At 32.4% G+C, this 25,000-nt stretch overlaps 1 protein-coding gene across 3 annotated transcripts in view; it reads right to left on the bottom strand.

The window, feature by feature from the left end:
• Positions 1-25,000, bottom strand: part of fam184b (family with sequence similarity 184 member B) — a 165,037-nt gene that overhangs the window by 112,695 nt on the left and 27,342 nt on the right. For 2 of the 3 annotated variants that reach the window (XM_061984445.2, XM_061984444.2), the window contains exons 3-7: positions 13,769-14,359; positions 10,964-11,099; positions 7,360-7,508; positions 4,878-5,402; positions 1,499-1,606 (exon numbers count right to left, since the gene is read on the bottom strand). In XM_061984445.2, coding sequence (XP_061840429.1) covers positions 1,499-1,606; positions 4,878-5,402; positions 7,360-7,508; positions 10,964-11,099; positions 13,769-14,359 — 1,509 coding nt within the window. Of the gene's footprint in view, positions 1-1,498; positions 1,607-4,877; positions 5,403-7,359; positions 7,509-10,963; positions 11,100-13,768; positions 14,434-14,753; positions 14,780-25,000 lie in introns of those variants that run through there. The other variant, XM_061984446.1, reaches the window with a different exon arrangement.

The following is a 25,000-nucleotide window of genomic DNA, read 5'->3' on the forward strand; positions in this document are numbered from 1 at the left end:
TAAATACAAAACATTCTATATATAAAACACAGTTAAAATGCATAAAAATAGTGAAAAAAAACCCAAAAGGATAAAAGATTAAAAAATGATAAAAATCACAATAAATACAAAACATTCTATATATAAAACACAGTAAACATAGTACAAAAACAAAAGCGTAAAAGATTAAATTTAAAACATTAAAATAATGAAAATGACAATAAACATTCTATATATAAAACAGTTCAAATGCATACAAATATTTGCAAAACAAAAAAGTATAAAAGATTAAATTTGAAACATTAAAAATAATAGAAATCACAATACAAAACATTCTATATACAAAATACAGTTAAAATGCATAAAAATAGTGCAAAAAAGAAGTGTAAAATATTAAATTCAAAACATATTAAAAATAATGAAAATCACAATAAATACAAAACATTCTATATAAAAAACACAGTTAAAATGCATAAAAACAGTGCAAAAAAACAAAAGCGTAAAATATTTAAAAAATAATAATAATCACAATTAATACAAAACATTCTACATATAAAACACAGTTCAAATGCATAAAAATAGTGCAAAAAAACAAAAGCGTAAAATATTTTTAAAATAATAATCACAATTAATACAAAACATTCTACATATAAAACACAGTTCAAATGCAAAAAAAGTGCAAAAAAAAACAAAAGCGTAAAATATTAAAAATAATGAAAATAACAATAAATACAAAACATTCTATATATAAAACAGTTAAAATGCATAAAAATTGTGCAAAAAAACAAACAAAAGCGTAAAGGATTCAATTTAAAACATATTAAAAATTATGAAAATCACAATAAATACAAAACATTCTATATATAAAACAGTTGAAATGGATAAAAATAGTGCGAAAAAAAGTAAAGCGTAAAAGATTTTAAAAAAAACAAAAAAACATTCTATGTATAAAATACAATTAAAATGCATACAAATAGTTCAATAAAAACAAAAGTGTAAAAAAATAATAAAAATCACAAAAATTACAGCACATTCTGTACATAAAACAGGTAAAAATGGAAAAAAAGAAAAAGGTAAAAATAGTCTAACATATATCCAACTCAGCTTGTGTTCAATGAAAACTTTTTAAAGAAGATTTAAAAGTATTAAGTGATGTAGCCGTGCTGAGTTTCAGAAGGAGTCGTTCAAAAGACTCGACTCCATTTTACAGTCATGGAGTCTTCTGTAGTCATAGTATTAGTACTAGTAATTATGTGACTACTAGTAATTATTGGACTAATAGTAATAGTACCAGTAATCATTGGAGTACTAGGAATAATACTAGGAGTCAAAGAAAATACACAGACAGTAATGTTGTCCTGATACCAACATTTTGGTACCAGTACCAAAAAGTATTTTGATACTTTACAAAGTAAATGGTACATTTATATATATATATATATATATATATATATATATATATATATATATATATATATATATATATATATATATATATATATGTCAGTGTGCACTTTACCTCATTGTTGGCGTCTTTGATCTTAGTGTGGAACTGGTCCCTCTCTCTCTCCAGCCGGTCTTGGATCTCACTGCTTCTTCTGCGCTCCTCTTCCAGGTGTGCACACACCTGGCAACAACAACATCAACAATACTCAAACTCTTCTACTTCAATCTCATTTTGAGCCAACCAAAACCATAAATGTCACAATTTTACAGTAAAATCTATGATCATTTTTGTACAATTTGATGGATAACTTGCTTTGAAATCTTAAAATAAGTTTTTATTTCTATTTTTAACAAAAACAAGTTTGATTAATGATATGTTTATTGCATTATTAGATCATATTTAAGTTTTCTAACCTGTCATTTTTAAGGTCCGTTACAATCATTTTTATTACATTTCACAGTAGCTTAGTTGCCAAAAAAATTTCTGTAAAATTTACGTTTTTCTTTACTGTAAATAGAAAACTGCATTTTTAAGGAAAATTCTGGCAACTGAGCCGCCAGTTTTTTTACCTTAAAAACTGTACATTTGATGCTGTTTTACTGTAAAAAAAAAAAGTTACAATGCCAAAATTTTATCGTTGTACTTTTTTTTTACTTACTGTAAAATGCTGTAAAATCTATTTCTTACAGTGTACAATTTGATGGATAACTTGCTCTGAAATCATAAGTCAAAGCAGATAAAAAGCATTTATTTTTATTTTAACAAAAGAAAAGTTGGATTAATGATAATATATTTTATTGCATTATTATATAATGACATTTTTCTATTCTTTTTTTCAAAGTTAATCATTATTATTATTATTATTACTTTTCATTTCTAACAGAGAATTTCCTACAAATTTGATTATTCAAATTTTTTTTTTGACAAAGTGTAAAAAAAAATATGTAGATTTTTTAAAATGTGTCAAATTTTTCCCACCAAATGTCAAACTTTTGGAACCTGTAAAATGTTTTTTCAAGGCTCCATGAGAATGATTTTAGCAAAAATAATATGTTGTTTGAATGGATTGTGAATGGACTCGTGTCCCCAGGACCAGGACCAGGACTGGGACCAGGACCGGGACCAGGACCGGGACCAGGACTGGGATGGAATGGTGAGGTGCCTAAAGATTGCACACCTGTATCTCATTGTGTGTGTGCTGAGTAACGTGCTGAGTCAGCTAAATTGTGCTTGTTTTACAATGATTTTAAAGTACGATTGTTGTTATGATGATTTTCATTTGAATTAGTATTGTTACGATGATTTTAATTAGAATCATGAATTGTTACAATGATTTTAATTATGATTATTTTAATTTTAATTATGATTGTTATGATGATTTTCATTTAATTTAGTATTGTTACAATGATTTTAATTTGAATCATGAATTGTTACAATGATTTTAATTATGATTATGATTATTTTAATTTTAATTATTATTGTTATGATGATTTTCATTTAATTTAGTATTGTTACAATGATTTTAATTTGAATCATGAATTGTTACAATGATTTTAATTATGATTATGCTAATTTTAATTTTAATTATTATTGTTATGATGATTTTCATTTAATTTAGTATTGTTACAATGATTTTAATTTGAATCATGAATTGTTACAATGATTTTAATTATGATTATGCTAATTTTAATTTTAATTATTATTGTTATGATGATTTTCATTTAATTTAGTATTGTTACAATGATTTTAATTTGAATCATGAATTGTTACAATGATTTTAATTATGATTATGATTATTTTTATTTTTATTATGATTGTTATGATGATTTTAATTATGATTGCTATGATTATTTTGATTTGAATTAGTATTGTTACAATGATTTTAATTATAATGATGATGATTTTAATTTTAATTATGATTGTTATGATGATTTTAATTTTAATTATGATTATGATCATTTTAATTATGATTGTTATGATTATTTTGATTTGAATTATGATTGTTATGATTTTAATTATGATTATGATCATTTTAATTATGATTGTTATGATGATTTTAATTTTAATTATGATTATGATCATTTTAATTATGATTGTTATGATTATTTTGATTTGAATTATGATTGTTATGATGATTTTAATTATGATTATGATAATTTTAATTATGATTGTTATGATGATTTTCATTTAATTTAGTATTGTTACAATGATTTTAATTTGAATCATGAATTGTTACAATGATTTTAATTATGATTATGATTATTTTTATTTTTATTATGATTGTTATGATGATTTTAATTATGATTGCTATGATTATTTTGATTTGAATTAGTATTGTTACAATGATTTTAATTATAATGATGATGATTTTAATTTTAATTATGATTGTTATGATGATTTTCATTTTAATTATGATTATGATCATTTTAATTATGATTGTTATGATTATTTTGATTTGAATTATGATTGTTATGATGATTTTAATTATGATTATGATAATTTTAATTATGATTGTTATGATGATTTTCATTTAATTTAGTATTGTTACAATGATTTTAATTTGAATCATGAATTGTTACAATGATTTTAATTATGATTATGATTATTTTTATTTTTATTATGATTGTTATGATGATTTTAATTATGATTGCTATGATTATTTTGATTTGAATTAGTATTGTTACAATGATTTTAATTATAATGACGATGATTTTAATTTTAATTATGATTGTTATGATGATTTTAATTTTAATTATGATTATGATCATTTTAATTATGATTGTTATGATTATTTTAATTTGAATTATGATTGTTATGATGATTTTAATTATGATTATGATCATTTTAATTATGATTGTTATGATTATTTTGATTTGAATTAGTATTGTTATGATGATTTTAATTTGAATAGTGAATTGTTACTGATTTTAATTTTAGTTATGATTGTTATGATGATTTTAATTTGAATTATGATTGTTATGATAATGTTACTTTTAATTGTGGTTGTTATGATCATTTTAATTTGAATTATGATTGTTACAATGATTTACATTTGAGTTATTATTGTTACGATGATTTGAATTTGAATTATGATTGTTTTGATTATTTTAATTTGAATTATGATTGTCGTTATGATTTTAATTGGAATTAGTGTTATGACGATTTTAATTTGAATTATGATTGTTATGATTTTAATTTGAATTATGATTGTTATGATTTTAATTTGAATTATGATTGTCATTACGATGATTTAAATTTTAGTTATGATTGTTATGATAATTTCAGTTTGAATTATGATTGTTATGATGATTGATTTTAATTTGAATTATGATTGTTGTTATGATGATTTTAATATTGTACCCTGCCTTCCGCCTGAATGCAGCTGAGCTGTGTGAGAACTTTCAAGTCAAAGCCCAGCAGAGTGAATGTTATGGTAAGATCCTGGACCGACCTCCTGGTTGGTCTTCTTCTCGGAGCTCAGAGCCTCCTGGGTGTTGTTGATCTCTGCGGCGTGTCTCCTCATCACCTCCTCGATGGCCTTGCGCACCTGCTCCTTCAGCCTCTTCCTGTCCTCCTCCGCCTTCTCCATCAGCCGCCTCTTCTCCTCCTCCAGCTGCACCTCCACCTGCTCCAGCCGCTTGTCCAGCTGGGCACGCACACGCACGCGCTCCACCTCCAGTTCCTTGCGGAGAAGCTCCGCCTCCTCCTCCTTCTCCCTCCTCAGGTGCTCCCTCACCTCCTCGGCTCCTTTCCTCAGCGCGTCCTTCTCCTCCTCCTTCTCCCTCCTCAGTCGGTTCCTCTCCTTGTCCAGGTGGTTCTTCTCCTGCTCTCTCTCCTTCTGCAGCTTCTCTCTCTCCTGCTCCATCTCTCGCTGCAGTTTGTCCCTCTCCTCGTCCGCGTGCTTCTGGATGCGGCGCAGCTCTTCGGTCTGGGCTCGCACCATCTCCGAGCGCTGGCTGGACAAGGCCTCGGCGTGCTGGGGGAGGTCATTGTAGGGGGCAAAGGTCAAAGTGCCGTACATCATAATCATCTTCATCCAGATTGAAATCAGAAATCATCATTACAATTAAAATCATAGTAACCACAATCATTTAAATTAATATCAGAATCATAATTCAAATACAAATCATCTAAACAATCATGATTCGAATTAAAATCATTGTAACAACAATCATAATTTAAATTAAAATAATCATTACGACAATCATAATTCAAATTAAAATAATCATAATTAAAATTAAAATCATTGTAACAATCATAACTAAAATCAAAATCATTGTAATAATCATGATTCAAATTAAAATCATTGTAATAATTCATAACCCAAATTAAAATCATAACACAAATAATGATTCAGATTAAAATCATAACAATAACTACAATTAAAACCGTAACGACAATCATAATTCAAATTAAAATCATAACAATCATATTTCAAAATAAAATCATAATTACAATTTAAATCATCATAACAATCATAATTACAATTTAAATCATCATTGCGATCATAATTCAAATTAAAATCATTGTAACAATTCATAATTCAAATTCAAATCATCATAACAATAATAATAATTCAGATTAAAATCATAACAATAATAACTCAAATTAAAATAATCGTAACGACAATCAGAACTCAAATCAAAATCATAATACTAATTAAAATTAAAATCATAACAATCATAATTAAAATTGTCGTAACAATCATAATTCAATTTAAAATAATAACAACAATCATACAATTAAAATCATTGTAACAATCCATAATTCTAATTAAAATCATAACAATCATAATTCAAATTAAAATCATAACAATCATACTTTTAATTAAAATCATAACAATAATAATTCAAATTCAAATCATCATAACAATCATAATTCAAATTATTGTAACAATCATAATTCAAATTAAAATCATCAAGACAATAATTCTAAATAAAATCATAACAATAATTAAAAATAAAATCATAACAATCATAATTAAAAATAAAATCATAACAATCATAATTCAAATTAAAATCATTGTAACAACAATCATAATTTAAATTAAAATAATCATTACGACAATCATAATTCAAATTCAAATCATCATAATTCAAATTAAAATCATTGTAACAATCATAATTAAAATCAAAATCATTGTAATAATCATGATTCAAATTAAAATCATTGTAATAATTCATAACCCAAATTAAAATCATAACAGAAATAATGATTCAGATTAAAATCATAACAATAACTACAATTCAAACCGTAACGACAATCATAATTCAAATTAAAATCATAATCATATTTCAAAATAAAATCATAACAATCATAATTACAATTTAAATCATCATAATAATCATAATTACAATTTAAATCATCATTACAATCATAATTCAAATTAAAATCATTGTAACAATTCATAATTCAAATTAAAATCATCATAACAATAATAATAATTCAGATTAAAATCATAACAATACTAACTCAAATTAAAATAATCGTAACGACAATCATAACTCAAATTAAAATCATCATAATACTAATTAAAATTAAAATCATAACAATCATAATCAAAATCATCGTAACAATCATAATTCAATTTAAAATCATAACAACAATCATACTTTAAAATCATTGTAACAATCATAATTCAAATTAAAATCATAACAATCATACTTTTAATTAAAATCATCATAACAATAATAATTCAAATTATTCAAATCATAACAACAATCATAATTCAAATTATTGTAACAATCATAATTCAAATTAAAATCATCCAGACAATCATTCTAAGTAAAATCATAACAATAATAATTAAAAAATAAAATCATAACAATCATAATTCAAATTAAATTAATCGTAACTACAATCAAATTTCAAATTAAAATCATAATTGAAATAAGAATCATGTTAAGAACAATGTCAGTAGATGAAAGAGTCACCTGGCGGATCTGTCGGGCGTGGTCGTTGTTCCTGCCACTGCTCTGCAGCTCCAACTCTCTGTTCCTGCTCTGCAGACGACTCACTTGGTTCTTCAGATCGTCCACGTCAGCACACGCACACACCTGGCAGCCCACGCTCAGCAGCTCCTCTGAAACGCACACTGCTCATTACACCTCATTCACATGCTGCTGTCTAATGACTGTTAGAGAGGGGGAAACCATGACAAAAGTGGAATAAAAGAACAAACAGGTCAAATGGATTGAGGAAAAAGTTGCAAGGTTCACTAATAACAGACTTTAAAACTGTCATTATATATATATATATATATATATATATATATATATATATATATATATATATATATATATATATATATATATATATATATATATATATATATATATATATATGTGTGTGTATATACAAACCCCGTTTCCATATGAGTTGGGAAATTGTGTTAGATGTAAATATAAACGGAATACAATGATTTGCAAATCATTTTCAAGCCATATTCAGTTGAATATGCTACAAAGACAACATATTTGATGTTCAAACTCATAAACTTTTTTTTTTGTTGCAAATAATCATTAACTTTAGAATTTGATGCCAGCAACACGTGACAAAGAAGTTGGGAAAGGTGGCAATAAATACTGATAAAGTTGAGGAATGCTCATCAAACACTTATTTGGAACATCCCACAGGTGTGCAGGCTAATTGGGAACAGGTGGGTGCCATGATTGGGTATGAAAGTAGATTCCATGAAATGCTCAGTCATTCACAAACAAGGATGGGGCGAGGGTCACCACTTTGTCAACAAATGCGTGAGCAAATTGTTGAACAGTTTAAGAAAAACCTTTCTCAAGCAGCTATTGCAAGGAATTTAGGGATTTCACCATCTACGCTCCGTAATATCATCAAAGGGTTCAGAGAATCTGGAGAAATCACTGCACGTAAGCAGCTAAGCCCGTGACCTTCGATCCCTCAGGCTGTACCGCATCAACAAGCGACATCAGTGTGTAAAGGATATCACCACATGGGCTCAGGAACACTTCAGAAACCCACTGTCAGTAACTACAGTTGGCCGCTACATCTGTAAGTGCAAGTTAAAACTCTCCTATGCAAGGCGAAAACCGTTTATCAACAACACCCGGAAACGCCGTCGGATTCGCTGGGCCCGAGCTCATCTAAGATGGACTGATACAAAGTGGAAAAGTGCTCTGTGGTCTGACGAGTCCACATTTCAAATTGTTTTTGGAAACTGTGGACGTCGTGTCCTCCGGACCAAAGAGGAAAAGAACCATCCGGATTGTTATAGGCGCAAAGTGTAAAAAGCAGCATGTGTGACGGTATGGGGGTGTATTAGTGCCCAAGACATGGGTAACTTACACATCTGTGAAGGCACCATTAATGCTGAAAGGTACATACAGGTTTTGGAGCAACATATGTTGCCATCCAAGCAACGTTACCATGGACGCCCCTGCTTATTTCAGCAAGACAATGCCAAGCCACGTGTTACATCAACGTGGCTTCATAGTAAAAGAGTGCGGGTACTAGACTGGCCCGCCTGCAGTCCAGACCTGTCTCCCATTGAAAATGTGAAGCCTAAAATAGCACAACGGAGACCCCCGGACTGTTGAACAACTTAAGCTGTACATCAAGCAAGAATGGGAAAGAATTCCACCTGAGAAGCTTAAAAAATGTGTCTCCTCAGTTCCCAAACCTTTACTGAGTGTTGTTAAAAGGAAAGGCCATGTAACACAGTGGTGAACATGCCCTTTCCCAACTACTTTGGCGCGTGTTGCAGCCTTGAAATTTCTAAGTTAATGATTATTTGCAAAAAAAAAATAATGTTTATGAGTTTGAACATCAAATATGTTGTCTTTGTAGCATATTCAACTGAATATGGCTTGAAAAGGATTTGCAAATCATTGTATTCCGTTTATATTTACATCTAACACAATTTCCCAACTCATATGGAAACGGGGTTTGTATATATATATATATATATATATATATGTATATTTTCCTCATAAAAAACAGGATTTTCTTTAACAATGAGTGCATGAAATATTTTATATACATATATGTACACACATTAATATATGTATGTATATATTTATATATATACATATATACACACATGTATGTATGTATATACTCATATATATGTATATGTGTGTATATATATATATATATATATATATATATATATATATATATATGTATATGTATATATATGTATATATATATATATGACGGACTGGCAGTGTGTCGCACCTCACCAAGGAGCAGCGAGAATACCAAGAAGCGCATATGCCAAATTTTCAAAGAGAACGGCCTACGGATCACGATTGAAGCCAACAAGCAAACCGTCAACTTCCTTGACGTCACTTTCAACCTGAGAAATAACAGCTACCAACCATTCACGAAACCCAACACAACACTCCAATACGTGCACCATGACAGCAACCACCCACCCACCACCACGAAAAGAATACCTACCGGAATCAATAAAAGGCTATCGATGCTGTCATCTAGCAAAGCTGAATTTGACCAAGCAACCCTCCCGTACCAAAAGGCCCTTGATGAAAGCGGATACAATTTCACCCTCACCTATGAACCCACGCCAGGAAACCAGCCAAAAAAGAACAGAAAACGGAACGACATCATCTGGTACAACCCCCCATACAGCAAAAACGTCTCAACGAACATCGGACACAAATTCCTCAATCTGATTGACAAACACTTTCCCAAAGACAACACCCTAAGAAAAGTATTCAACAAGAACAACATTAAATTGAGCTACAGCTGCATGAACAATATACGACAAATCATCTCAAACCACAACAAAACAATTGCAAATGAGCCGTCGGCCCCCAGACAGAGCGACTCCAAAGGCTGTAACTGTCGAAAGAAACCTGATTGCCCTCTCAACGGGGGGTGCTTACAAACATCAGTTGTCTACCAATCTAAGGTAATACGCAAGGACATTAACACATCCGACACATATGTAGGATTAACCGAGGGAGAGTTCAAAACCAGATGGAACAATCACAAGGCTTCTTTCAGGAACAAAAACCTGCGAAATACCACAGAACTCAGCAAACACATTTGGGACCTCAAAGACAATAATGTTGAATATTCAATAACATGGCAAATTCTTGCATCCAGCACACCTTACAATAGTGGTAATAAAAGATGCAACCTATGCTTGAAAGAGAAACTGTTTATTATTTACCGTCCAGACCTGTCATCCCTCAACAAGCGCAGCGAAATTGTAACAGCATGCCGCCATAGACGGAAACACCTCCTAGGCAACACATGAGCCAATCACCACGCCCCTAGGCCAGCCTGTACCCACCCACTCTGTGCCCTATACAAACCATGGTATGCGAATGCTCCCATTAAAATCTCCTGACGATTGAGGGTACACCCCCTCATGAAACAGGCCTGTAGAGATGAAATAGTCTTGTGATTTTTTTTCCCACACATACATATATATATATATATATATATATATATATATATGTATATGTATGTATGCATGTATATGTATGAAACTTTGAACATTTGAAAAGTGTGGCACGAGTGTGGAATAAACACCTGCTCTCGTCTGCAGCTCGTCTTCTTGCAGCAGCAGCCGCTCTTTGGCCACCGCCAGCTCCTCCTCCGCCCGCTTGGCCACGCCCTCCGCCTCCGACACCCGCTTCCTGTCCAGCTCCAGCTCCTCCTCCAGGTTCTGGCGAGGGAGGACCACAACACAAGTGGACAGTAAGTTTTGGCGCGGCTGACATTTGTGGCGTCCAGGCCTGATTGTGCCGCCATTCTGGCTCATTAGGAGACGCTCGCTGTGCAAACAGCGAGTGCAGCCGGGGGTTGGACCAGCAAGATGTGGTCATTAGAACATCACACTTAAACTGTGAAAATATACAAACCCCACAAGTTGTCACGTTGTGTAAATGGTCAATAAAAAGACAAGATAGTTCATGTTCACACTGAGAAACTTTATTTTTTTTTGCAAATATTCGCTCATTTGGAACTTGAGGCCTGCAGCATGTTTCAAAAAAGCTGGCACGAGTGGCAAAAAAGAGTGATAAAGTTGAGGAATGCTCGTCAAACTTATTTGGAACATCCCACAGGTGAACAGGCTAATTGGGAACAGGTGGGTGCCATGATTGGGTATAAAAAGCATGAAATGCTCAGTCGTTCACAAACAAGGACGGGGGCGAGGGTCACCACTTTGTCAACAAATGCCTGAGCAAATTGTTTAAGAACAACATTTCTCAACAAGGAATTTAGAGATTTCACCATCTACGCTCCGTTATATCATCAAAAGGTTCAGAGAATCTGGAGAAATCCCTGCACGTAAGCCATGATATTACACACCTTGGATCCCTGCATCAAAAAGCCACATCGGCGTGTAAAGGACATCACCACGTGGGCTCATGAACACTTCAGAGAACCACTGTCAGTAACTACAGTCGGTCGCTACATCTGTAAGTGCAAGTTAAAACTCTACTACGCAAAGCCAAAGCCATGTATCAACAACACCCGGAGACGCCGCCGGCTTCGCTGGGCCCGAAATCATCTAAGATGGACTGATGTAAAGTGGAGAAGTGTTCTGTGGTCTGACGAGTCCACGTTTCAAAATTGTTTTTGGAAACTGTGGACGTTCTGGAACAAAGAGGAAAAGAACCATCCGGACTGTTCTAGGGTGAAAGTGTAAGAGGCAGCATGTGTGATGGTATGGGGGGTGTATTAGTGGTCAAGACATGGGTAACTTACACATCTGTGAAGGCACCATTAATGCTGAAAGGTACATACAGCTTTTGGAGCAACATATGTTGTTATCATGGGCGCCCCTGCTTATTTCGGCAAGACGATGCCATCATTCATAGTAAAAGAGTGCGGGTACTATACTGGCCTGCCTGTAGTCAAGACATTGAAAATGTGTAAAGGCTAAAATATGAGCTGTTGAACAACTTAAGCTGTACATCAAGCAAGAATGGGAAAGAATTCCACTTCAAAAATGTGTCTCCTCAGTTCCCAGACCTTTACTGAGTGTTGTTAAAAGGAAAGGCCATGTAACACACTGGTAAAAAATGCCTTTTTTGCAATGCGTTGCTGCCATTAAATTCTAAGTTCATGATTATTTGCAAAAAAAAACATGAAATATCTTGTCTTTGCAGTCTATTCAATTGAATATAAGTTATCATGGACGCCCCTGCTTATTTCGGCAAGACGATGCCATCATTCATAGTAAAAGAGTGCGGGTACTATACTGGCCTGCCTGTAGTCAAGACATTGAAAATGTGTAAAGGCTAAAATATGAGCTGTTGAACAACTTAAGCTGTACATCAAGCAAGAATGGGAAAGAATTCCACTTCAAAAATGTGTCTCCTCAGTTCCCAGACCTTTCCTGAGTGTTGTTTAAAGGAAAGGCCATGTAACACACTGGTAAAAAATGCCTTTTTTGCAATGTGTTGCTGCCATTAAATTCTAAGTTCATGATTATTTGCAAAAAAAAACATGAAATATCTTGTCTTTGCAGTCTATTCAATTGAATATAAGTTATCATGGACGCCCCTGCTTATTTCGGCAAGACGATGCCATCATTCATAGTAAAAGAGTGCGGGTACTATACTGGCCTGCCTGTAGTCAAGACATTGAAAATGTGTAAAGGCTAAAATATGAGCTGTTGAACAACTTAAGCTGTACATCAAGCAAGAATGGGAAAGAATTCCACTTCAAAAATGTGTCTCCTCAGTTCCCAGACCTTTACTGAGTGTTGTTTAAAGGAAAGGCCATGTAACACACTGGTAAAAATGCCTTTTTTGCAATGCGTTGCTGCCATTAAATTCTAAGTTCATGATTATTTGCAAAAAAAACATGAAATATCTTGTCTTTGCAGTCTATTCAATTGAATATAAGTTATCATGGACGCCCCTGCTTATTTCGGCAAGACGATGCCATCATTCATAGTAAAAGAGTGCGGGTACTATACTGGCCTGCCTGTAGTCAAGACATTGAAAATGTGTAAAGGCTAAAATATGAGCTGTTGAACAACTTAAGCTGTACATCAAGCAAGAATGGGAAAGAATTCCACTTCAAAAATGTGTCTCCTCAGTTCCCAGACCTTTACTGAGTGTTGTTTAAAGGAAAGGCCATGTAACACACTGGTAAAAATGCCTTTTTTGCAATGCGTTGCTGCCATTAAATTCTAAGTTCATGATTATTTGCAAAAAAAACCATGAAATATCTTGTCTTTGCAGTCTATTCAATTGAATATAAGTTGAAAAGGATTCTCTTTTTATTGACCATTTACACAACCTGACAACTTCACTGCTTTTGTACAATAATTGGTTCCTCTGTAGCCAAACTATGACATTTATACAGTAAGTACAGTACCTGTATGCGCTCCTGCAGTTTGAGGGTGTTCCGGGTGTTGTCGGCCATCTTCTCCAGGTGATTCTCTGCTTCCGCCTCGGCTCTCTTGACTCTCTCTCTCAGAGCACTGTGCAGGCCTTTCTTCTCCTCCTCCTCCTTCTCCTCCCACCTGCGCTGATCCTCACCGCGTTCAGCCTCCATCTTCTTCCTCATCTCCTCCTGCAGCTTCTTCATCTTCTGCTCCCATCGCTCCTCCTCCTCCTCCGCACCTCTCCTGCCTTCCTCCTCAGTCCGCCGCCTCTCCTGCTTCAGAGTCTCCACCTCCTCCAGGAGGACCTTCAGCCTCTGCTCCTCCTCACGCTCTCCCTGGCCCTCGCCTCCATCTCTCCTCTGGCATTTGTCACTCAGCTCTCCGATGGTCTCCCCGGCCTCTTTCAGTTCTTGGCTCAGTCTCTGGTTCTCCTGCTGCGCCTCGCTGATGCAGGACTTGGCCTCCTGGAGCTCCTCCTCCGCAGCCTGGAGCCTCGTCTCAAAATCTCTTCTCAGCTCGCCTTCCGTCTCCCGCTCTCGCTCCTCTGAGTGCATGCGGAAGCACTCAAAGTCCGCTTGTACCTGAACGCACCGCCAGGGGTAAAACACTATTATTCTTTTATACACATTCTTTTTAACTCCCAGACTAGTGTCACCTATTTTAAGTGTTGAAAAATGTTACTTAGTTCAACTCTGTTCAGTGTTAAAACATTTACTGATAGTGTTGTTCTTTATACACATTATTTTTTAACTCCCAGAGTAGTGTCACCTGTTTTAAGTGTTGAAAAAGTTAGTTAGTTCAACTCTGTTCAGTGTTAAAAAATGCACTGATAGTGTTGTTATTTATACACTTTTTTTGTTTAACTCCCAGACTAGTGTCACCTATTTTAAGTGTTGAAAAAGTTAGTTAGTTCAACTCTATTCAGTGTTGTTTTTTTATACGCATAATTCTTTTTAACTCCCAGTGTAGTGTCACCTATTTTAAGTGTTGAAAAAGTTAGTTAGTTCAACTCTGTTCGGTGCTAAAAAAAAATGCACTGATAGTGTTGTTCTTTATACAACAATTTTTTTAACTCCCAGACTAGTGTCACCTATTTTAAGTGTTGAAAAAGTGAGTTAGTTCAACTCTCTTCAGTGTTAAAAAAAATGCACTGATAGTGTTTAGACACTTTTTTTTTTAACTCCCAGTGCAGTGTCATCTATTTAAGTGTTGAAAAAGTTAGTTAGTTCAACTCTGTTCAGTGTTAAAACATTTACTGATAGTGTTGTTCTTTATACATTTTTTTTAACTCCCAGTCTAGTGTCATCTATTTAAGTGTTGAAAAAGTTAGTTAGTTCAACTCTGTTCAGTGTTAAAACATTTACTGATAGTGTTGTTCTTTATACATTTTTTTTAACTCCCAGACTAATGTGTCACCTATTTTAAGTGTTGAAAAAGTTAGTTAGTTCAACTCTCTTCAGTGTTAAAAAAAAATGCACTGATAGTGTTTAGACACTTTTTTTTTAACTCCCAGTGCAGTGTCATCTATTTAAGTGTTGAAAAAGTTAGTTAGTTCAACTCTCTTCAGTGTTGTTCTTTATACACATTATTTTTAACTCCCAGTCTAGTGTCACCTATTTTAAGTGTTGAAAAAGTTAGTTAGTTCAACTCTATTCAGTGTTAAAACATTTACTGATAGTGTTGTTCTTTATACACATTATTTTTTAACTCCCAGAGTAGTGTCACCTATTTTAAGTGTTGAAAAAGTTAGTTAGTTCAACTCTATTCAGTGTTAAAACATTTACTGATAGTGTTGTTCTTTATACACATTATTTTTTAACTCCCAGTCTAGTGTCAACTATTTTAAGTGTTGAAAAAGTTAGTTAGATCAACCCTGTTTACTGTTAAAAAATGCACTGATAGTGTTGTTATTTATACACTTTTTTTTTTAACTCCCAGACTAGTGTCACCTATTTTAAGTGTTGAAAAAGTTAGTTAGTTCAACTCTGTTCAGTGTTAAAACATTTACTGATAGTGTTGTTCTTTATACACATTATTTTTTAACTCCCAGAGTAGTGTCACCTATTTTAAGTGTTGAAAAAGTTAGTTAGATCAACTCTGTTTGGTGTTAACAAATGCACTGATAGTGTTGTTCTTTATAAAAAAAAATGTAAAACTCCCAGACTAGTGTCACCTATTTTAAGTGTTGAAAAAGTTAGTTAGTTCAACTCTGTTCAGTGTTAAAACATTTACTGATAGTGTTGTTCTTTATACACATTATTTTTTAACTCCCAGTCTAGTGTCAACTATTTTAAGTGTTGAAAATGTTAGTTAGTTCAACTCTGTTCAGTGTTAAAACATTTACTGATAGTGTTGTTCTTTATACACATTATTTTTAACTCCCAGTCTAGTGTCACCTATTTTAAGTGTTGAAAAAGTTAGTTAGATCAACTCTGTTCAGTGTTAAAAAATGCACTGATAGTGTTGTTATTTATACACTTTTTTTGTTTAACTCCCAGACTAGTGTCACCTATTTTAAGTGTTGAAAAAGTTAGTTAGTTCAACTCTCTTCAGTGTTGTTCTTTATACACATTATTTTAACTCCCAGTGTAGTGTCACCTATTTTAAGTGTTGAAAAAGTTAGTTGCTTCAACTCTGTTCGGTGTTAAAAAAAAACATTTACTGATAGTGTTGTTCTTTATACACATTATTTTTTAACTCCCAGTCTAGTGTCAACTATTTTAAGTGTTGAAAAAGTTAGTTAGTTCAACTCTGTTCAGTGTTAAAAAAATGCACTGATAGTGTTGTTCTTTATACACTTTTTTTTTTAACTCCCAGACTAGTGTCAACTATTTTAAGTGTTGGAAAAGTTAGTTAGATCAACTCTGTTCAGTGTTGTTTTTTTATACGCATAATTTTTTTTAACTCCCAGTGTAGTGTCACCTATTTTAAGTGTTGGAAAAGTTAGTTAGTTCAACTTTGTTCAGTGTTAAAACATTTACTGATAGTGTTGTTCTTTATACACATTATTTTTTAACTCCCAGTCTAGTGTCACCTATTTTAAGTGTTGAAAAAGTTAGTTAGATCAACTCTGTTCAGTGTTAAAAAATGCACTGATGGTGTTGTTATTTATACTTTTTTTTTTTTTTTAACTCCCAGACTAGTGTCACCTGTTTTAAGTGTTGAAAAAGTTAGTTAGTTTAACTCTGTTCAGTGTTAAAACATTTACTGATAGTGTTGTTCTTTATACACATTATTTTTTAACTCCCAGTCTAGTGTCAACTATTTTAAGTGTTGAAAAAGTTAGTTAGTTCAACCCTGTTTACTGTTAAAAAATGCACTGATAGTGTTGTTATTTATACACTTTTTTTGTTTAACTCCCAGACTAGTGTCACCTATTTTAAGTGTTGAAAAAGTTAGTTAGTTCAACTCTGTTCAGTGTTAAAAAATGCACTGATAGTGTTGTTATTTATACACTTTTTTTTTTTAACTCCCAGACTAGTGTCACCTATTTTAAGTGTTGAAAAAGTTAGTTAGTTCAACTCTGTTCAGTGTTGTTTTTTTATACGCATAATTTTTTTTAACTCCCAGTGTAGTGTCACCTATTTTAAGTGTTGGAAAAGTTAGTTAGTTCAACTCTATTCAGTGTTAAAACATTTACTGATAGAGTTGTTCTTTATACACTTTTTTTTTAACTCCCAGACTAGTGTCACCTATTTTAAGTGTTGAAAAAGTTAGTTAGTTCAACTCTGTTTAGTGTTAAAAAAAAATGCACTGATAGTGTTGTTATTTATACACTTTTTTTTTTAACTCCCAGACTAGTGTCACCTATTTTAAGTGTTGAAAAAGTTAGTTATTTCAACTCTCTTCAGTGTTGTTCTTTGTACACATTATTTTAACTCCCAGTGTAGTGTCACCTGTTTTAAGTGTTGAAAAAGTTATTTAGTTCAACTCTGTTCAGTGTTAAAAAAAATGCACTGATAGTGTTGTTCTTTATATACATTTTTTTTTTGACTCCCAGAGTAGTGTCACCTATTTTAAGTGTTGAAAAAGTTAGTTGCTTCAACTCTGTTCGGTGTTAAAAAAAAAACATTTACTGATAGTGTTGTTCTTTATACACATTATTTTTTAACTCCCAGACTAGTGTCACCTATTTTAAGTGTTGAAAAAGTTAGTTAGTTCAACTCTGTTCAGTGTTAAAACATTTACTGATAGTATTGTTCTTTATACACATTATTTTTTAACTCCCAGTCTAGTGTCAACTATTTTAAGTGTTGAAAAAGTTAGTTAGTTCAACTCTGTTCAGTGTTAAAACATTTACTGATAGAGTTGTTCTTTATACACATTATTTTTTAACTCCCAGTCTAGTGTCACCTATTTTAAGTGTTGAAAAAGTTAGTTAGTTCAACTCTATTCAGTGTTAAAACATTTACTGATAGAGTTGTTCTTTATACACATTATTTTTTAACTCCCAGTCTAGTGTCACCTATTTTAAGTGTTAATAAAGTTACCGGTAGTTAGTTCAACTCTGTTCAGTGTTGTTCTTTATACATTGTTTTTAACTCCCAGACTAGTGTCACCTATTTTAAGTGTTGAAAAAGTTAGTTAGTTCAACTCTGTTTAGTGTTAAAAAAATGCACTGATAGTGTTGTTATTTATACACTTTTTTTTTTAACTCCCAGACTAGTGTCACCTATTTTAAGTGTTGAAAAAGTTAGTTAGTTCAACTCTGTTCAGTGTTGTTCTTTATACATTTTTTTTTAACTCCCAGAGTAGTGTCACCTATTTTAAGTGTTGAAAAAGTTAGTTATTTCAACTCTCTTCAGTGTTGTTCTTTATACACATTATTTTTTAACTCCCAGACTAGTGTCACCTATTTTAAGTGTTGAAAAAGTTAGTTAGTTCAACTCTGTTCAGTGTTGTTTTTTTATACGCATAATTTTTTTTAACTCCCAGTGTAGTGTCACCTATTTTAAGTGTTGGAAAAGTTAGTTAGTTCAACTTTGTTCAGTGTTAAAACATTTACTGATAGTGTTGTTCTTTATACACATTATTTTTTAACTCCCAGTCTAGTGTCACCTATTTTAAGTGTTGAAAAAGTTAGTTATTTCAACTCTCTTCAGTGTTGTTCTTTATACACATTATTTTAACTCCCAGTGTAGTGTCACCTGTTTTAAGTGTTGAAAAAGTTAGTTAGTTCAACTCTGTTCAGTGTTAAAAAAAATGCACTGATAGTGTTGTTCTTTATATACATTATTTTTTTGACTCCCAGAGTAGTGTCACCTATTTTAAGTGTTGAAAAAGTTAGTTGCTTCAACTCTGTTCGGTGTTAAAAAAAAAACATTTACTGATAGTGTTGTTCTTTATACACATTATTTTTTAACTCCCAGACTAGTGTCACCTATTTTAAGTGTTGAAAAAGTTAGTTAGTTCAACTCTGTTCAGTGTTAAAACATTTACTGATAGTATTGTTCTTTATACACATTATTTTTTAACTCCCAGTCTAGTGTCAACTATTTTAAGTGTTGAAAAAGTTAGTTAGTTCAACTCTGTTCAGTGTTAAAAAAATGCACTGATAGTGTTGTTATTTATACACTTTTTTTGTTTAACTCCCAGACTAGTGTCACCTATTCTAAGTGTTGAAAAAGTTAGTTAGTTCAACTCTGTTTAGTGTTAAAAAAAATGCACTGATAGTGTTGTTATTTATACACTTTTTTTTTTAACTCCCAGACTAGTGTCACCTATTTTAAGTGTTGAAAAAGTTAGTTAGTTCAACTCTGTTCAGTGTTGTTTTTTTATACGCATAATTTTTTTTAACTCCCAGTGTAGTGTCACCTATTTTAAGTGTTGGAAAAGTTAGTTAGTTCAACTTTGTTCAGTGTTAAAACATTTACTGATAGTGTTGTTCTTTATACACATTATTTTTTAACTCCCAGTCTAGTGTCACCTATTTTAAGTGTTGAAAAAGTTAGTTAGTTCAACTCTCTTCAGTGTTGTTCTTTATACACATTATTTTAACTCCCAGTGTAGTGTCACCTGTTTTAAGTGTTGAAAAAGTTAGTTAGTTCAACTCTGTTCAGTGTTAAAAAAAATGCACTGATAGTGTTGTTCTTTATATACATTTTTTTTTGACTCCCAGAGTAGTGTCACCTATTTTAAGTGTTGAAAAAGTTAGTTAGTTCAACTCTGTTCAGTGTTAAAACATTTACTGATAGTGTTGTTCTTTATACACATTATTTTTTAACTCCCACTCTAGTGTCACCTATTTTAAGTGTTGAAAAAGTTAGTTAGTTCAACTCTGTTCAGTGTTGTTCTTTATACATTTTTTTTTAACTCCCAGACTAGTGTGACCTATTTTAAGTGTTGAAAAAGTTAGTTAGTTCAACTCTCTTCAGTGTTGTTCTTTATACACATTATTTTTAGCTCCCAGTCTAGTGTCACCTATTTTAAGTGTTGAAAAAGTTAGTTTGTTCAACTCTGTTCAGTGTTAAAAAATGCACTGATAGTGTTGTTCTTTATACACATTATTTTTTAACTCCCAGAGTAGTGTCATCTATTTTAAGTGTTGAAAAAGTTAGTTAGTTCAACTCTGTTCAGTGTTGTTCTTTATACATATTTTTTAACTCCCAGACTAGTGTGACCTATTTTAATTGTTGAAAAAGTTAGTTAGTTCAACTCTCTTCAGTGTTGTTCTTTATACACATTATTTTTAGCTCCCAGTCTAGTGTCACCTATTTTAAGTGTTGAAAAAGTTAGTTAGTTCAACTCTGTTCAGTGTTAAAACATTTACTGATAGTGTTGTTCTTTATACACATTATTTTTTAACTCCCAGACTAGTGTCACCTATTTTACGTGTTGAAAAAGTTAGTTAGTTCAACTCTGTTCAGTGTTAAAAAATGCACTGATAATGTTGTTCTTTAGACACATTGTTTTTTAACTCCTATAGTAGTTTTCACCTATTTTAAGTGTTGAAAAAGTTAGTTAGTTCAACTCTGTTCAGTGTTGTTCTTTATACATTTTTTTTAACTCCCAGACTAGTGTGACCTATTTTAAGTGTTGAAAAAGTGAGTTTGTTCAACTCTCTTCAGTGTTGTTCTTTATACACATTATTTTTAACTCCCAGAGTAGTGTCACCTGTTTTAAGTGTTGAAAAAGTTAGTTGGTTCAACTCTGTTCAGTGTTAAAAAATGCACTGATAGTGTTGTTCTTTATACACATTATTTTTTAACTCCCAGTCTAGTGTCACCTATTTTAAGTGTTGAAAAAGTTAGTTAGTTCAACTCTGTTCAGTGTTGTTCTTTATACATTTTTTTAACCCCCAGACTAGTGTGACCTATTTTAAGTGTTGAAAAAGTTAGTTAGTTCAACTCTCTTCAGTGTTGTTCTTTATACACATTATTTTTAACTCCCAGAGTAGTGTCACCTGTTTTAAGTGTTGAAAAAGTTAGTTAGTTCAACTCTGTTCAGTGTTAAAACATTTACTGATAGTGTTGTTCTTCATACACATTATTTCTTAACTCCCAGTCTAGTGTCACCTATTTTAAGTGTTGAAAAAGTTAGTTAGTTCAACTCTGTTCAGTGTTGTTCTTTATACATTTTTTTTTAACTCCCAGACTAGTGTGACCTATTTTAAGTGTTGAAAAAGTTAGTTAGTTCAACTCTCTTCAGTGTTGTTCTTTATACATTTTTTTTTTTTAACTCCCAGACTAGTGTGACCTATTTTAAGTGTTGAAAAAGTTAGTTAGTTCAACTCTCTTCAGTGTTGTTCTTTATACACATTATTTTTAACTCCCAGACTAGTGTCACCTGTTTTAAGTGTTGAAAAAGTTAGTTAGTTCAACTCTGTTTGGTGTTAAAAAAAAAATGCACTGATAGTGTTCTTCTTTATACACATTATTTTGTAACTCCCTGACTAGTGTCACCTATTTTAAATGTTGAAAAGGTTAGTTAGTTCAACTCTGTTCAGTGTTAAAAAAAAATGCACTGATAGTGTTGTTCTTTATATACATTTTTTTTTTTAACTCCCAGTCTAGTGTCACCTATTTTAAGTGTTGAAAAAGTTAGTTAGTTCAACTCTGTTCAGTGTTGTTCTTTATACACATTATTTTTTAACTCCCAGAGTAGTGTCACCTATTTTAAGTGTTGAAAAAGTTAGTTGCTTCAACTCTGTTCGGTGTTTAAAAAAAAACAACCATTTACTGATAGTGTTGTTCTTTATACACATTATTTTTTAACTCCAGAGTAGTGTCACCTATTTTAAGTGTTGAAAAAGTTAGTTAGATCAACTCTGTTTGGTCTTAAAAAATGCACTGATAGTGTTGTTCTTTATAAAAAAAAAATTGTTTTAAACTCCCAGACTAGTGTCACCTATTTTAAGTGTTGAAAAAGTTAGTTTGTTCAACTCTGTTCAGTGTTAAAAAACGCACTGATAGTGTTGTTCTTTATACACATTATTTTTTAACTCCCAGACTAGTGTCACCTATTCTAAGTGTTGAAAAAGTTAATTAGTTCAACTCTGTTCAGTGTTGTTTTTTAATACACTTTTTTTTTAACTCCCAGTGTAGTTTTCACCTATTTTAAGTGTTGAAAAAGTTAGTTAGTTCAACTCTGTTCAGTGTTAAAAAAATGCACTGATAGTGTTGTTATTTATACACTTTTTTTTTTTAACTCCCAGACTAGTGTCACCTATTTTAAGTGTTGAAAAAGTTAGTTAGATCAACTCTGTTCAGTGTTAAACAATGCACTGATAGTGTTGTTATTTATACACATTATTTTTTAACTCCCAGTCTAGTGTCACCTATTTTAAGTGTTGAAAAAGTTAGTTAGTTTAACTCTGTTCAATGTTAAAACATTTACTGATAGTGTTGTTCTTTATACACATTATTTTTTAACTCCCAGAGTAGTGTCATCTATTTTAAGTGTTGAAAAAGTTAGTTGGTTCAACTCTGTTCAGTGTTGTTCTTTATACATTTTTTTTTTTAACTCCCAGACTAGTGTCACCTATTTTAAGTGTTGAAAATGTTAGTTAGTTTAACTCTCTTCAGTGTTGTTCTTTATACACATTATTTTTAACTCCCAGAGTAGTGTGATCTATTTTAATTGTTGAAAAAGTTAGTTTGTTCAACTCTCTTCAGTGTTGTTCTTTATACACATTATTTTTAACTCCCAGAGTAGTGTGACCTATTTTAATTGTTGAAAAAGTTAGTTAGTTCAACTCTGTTCAGTGTTGTTCTTTATACATTATTTTTAACTCCCAGACTAGTGTCACTTGTTTTAAGTGTTGAAAAAGTTAGTTGGTTCAACTCTGTTCAGTGTTAAAAAATGCACTGATAGTGTTGTTCTTTATACACATTATTTTTTAACTCCCAGTCTAGTGTCACCTATTTTAAGTGTTGAAAAAGTTAGTTAGTTCAACTCTCTTCAGTGTTGTTCTTTATACACATTATTTTTAACTCCCAGAGCAGTGTCACCTATTTTAATTTTTCAACACTTAACAAAACAACAAAATAAACTAAAACCTTACCTTTTTTATATGTGCATAGTATGTATATATTATTAATGTTATAAATACAAATCTGTATATATCTAGAAAGGCTGGTCCTCAAGAGGTAGGCATTTTTCGGAGGTCCCAAGATGGTAACAAATACGAGAATGTGTGTGTGTGTGTGTGCCTGCGTGCGTGTGTGTGTGTGTGTGTGTGTGTGTGTGTGTGTGTGTGTGTGTGTGTGTGTGTGTGTGTGTGTGTGTGTGTGTGTGTGTGTGTGTGTGTGTGTGTGTGTGTGGAAATCATTGCACATTTGATATATTTGCCATAAAAACAGGGTTTTGACATGAAGGGCATAAAACATAAAAAATAAAATAAAATTAAAGCTGCAAGCAGCGTTGTTCGGGCCCGCGTATTTGGCAGGTGCTAGTCCTAAGTGTCCCAATACTTTTGTCTACTTTTAGTCTGAAGTGTCCCAAGACTTTTGTCTAGTGTACCTACCTTGTCTGCATTGTGTGGGCACGTTGGTGCTTCCTGCTTTTGAGCAGCCATCTTAAAAAAACAGCACCGCAGGAGCATCAGTGCAGCGGGTCTTTGAAGGGTCATAAAATCAAAACCGGAGCAGGTATCACAACTCTTTCACCAACTTTTAATCAGAAGGGTTCAATCTCTCTCCTGTGTTAGTTTGAAGCCGAAACAACAAACGTGCTCAGAGGAGATAATGTTTGAAGAAAGGGGACGGGTTTTTACAAAAATGTTGTGTTGAAGGGGGAATAACAAACTTCCTGTAGATTTTTACTGGGGGTTGTCAATTTATGAAATGTAGGTCTAAGTGAGACCTACATTGAGGTTTTTGTTTCATGTCTCTCCGACCTTCCCAGTGGGAGTTACAGGCAGTTGTGTAATTTTCTTCATCCGAGGAGCAGTTTTTTGTGCGTTTTATTAAAAAATTGCTGTAGAGCACAATTTTTAGATTTGGGGTTAGGTTTTTTTATTAGATCACAATTTTTGCCAGTCCTTATGTGTGCGTTCAGTTTGGTGAGTTTTGAAGCATGTTAAGGGGGTCAAATTACAGCTCAAAGAGGCAAAAGTGACTGTTTTTAGTACTTTTTTGTCTTGAAGGGGGAATTGCCAACTTCCTGTTGATTTCTGCCCGATGATATACAATTATGAAAACTAGGTCTGAGTCAGACCTACATAAAGGTTTCATGTCTGTCCGATCTTCCTAGTGGGAGATATAGGCAGTCTATTTTTTTTTCTAGGGGGCGCTAGAGCGCAATTTTGAGTTTTGGGGTTCGGTTTTTTAAAAAAAAAGGTAATTTTCGCAGGTCCTGATGTGTGGGTCAAATATGGTGAGTTTTGAAGCATGTTAAGTGGGTCAAATTACAGTTTGTTGTGGCGGCGGAAGAATAAAGAATAATAAAACGAACGAATAACAATAGGTCCTTATGTCCCATTGCGGGCCCTAATTTAAAAAAAACTTTGAGATTGAAGCGCTGAATACAAAAAAATATATATATTTTCTTTTCTTTTTTTTAGATTTTATGACTGAGACCCTTCCAGATCCCCGAGACCAAAAAAAACCCTATTTATTTTATTGGTTTTGAAAATGGAAAACATGAAATTGGCCCCCAGTGTGTGTGGCCCTCATTAGAACAGGTGAGGACACACCTGAAGTGTGACAGGATGATATTTGCATGTGCAACAAGAAAATGTCCATTGTACTGCGCCTCCTTGTGGAATAATGCAGTTGTATAAG

The sequence above is a fragment of the Nerophis lumbriciformis genome, linkage group LG25 (assembly GCF_033978685.3).
Source record: "Nerophis lumbriciformis linkage group LG25, RoL_Nlum_v2.1, whole genome shotgun sequence".
Lineage (NCBI taxonomy): Eukaryota > Metazoa > Chordata > Actinopteri > Syngnathiformes > Syngnathidae > Nerophis > Nerophis lumbriciformis.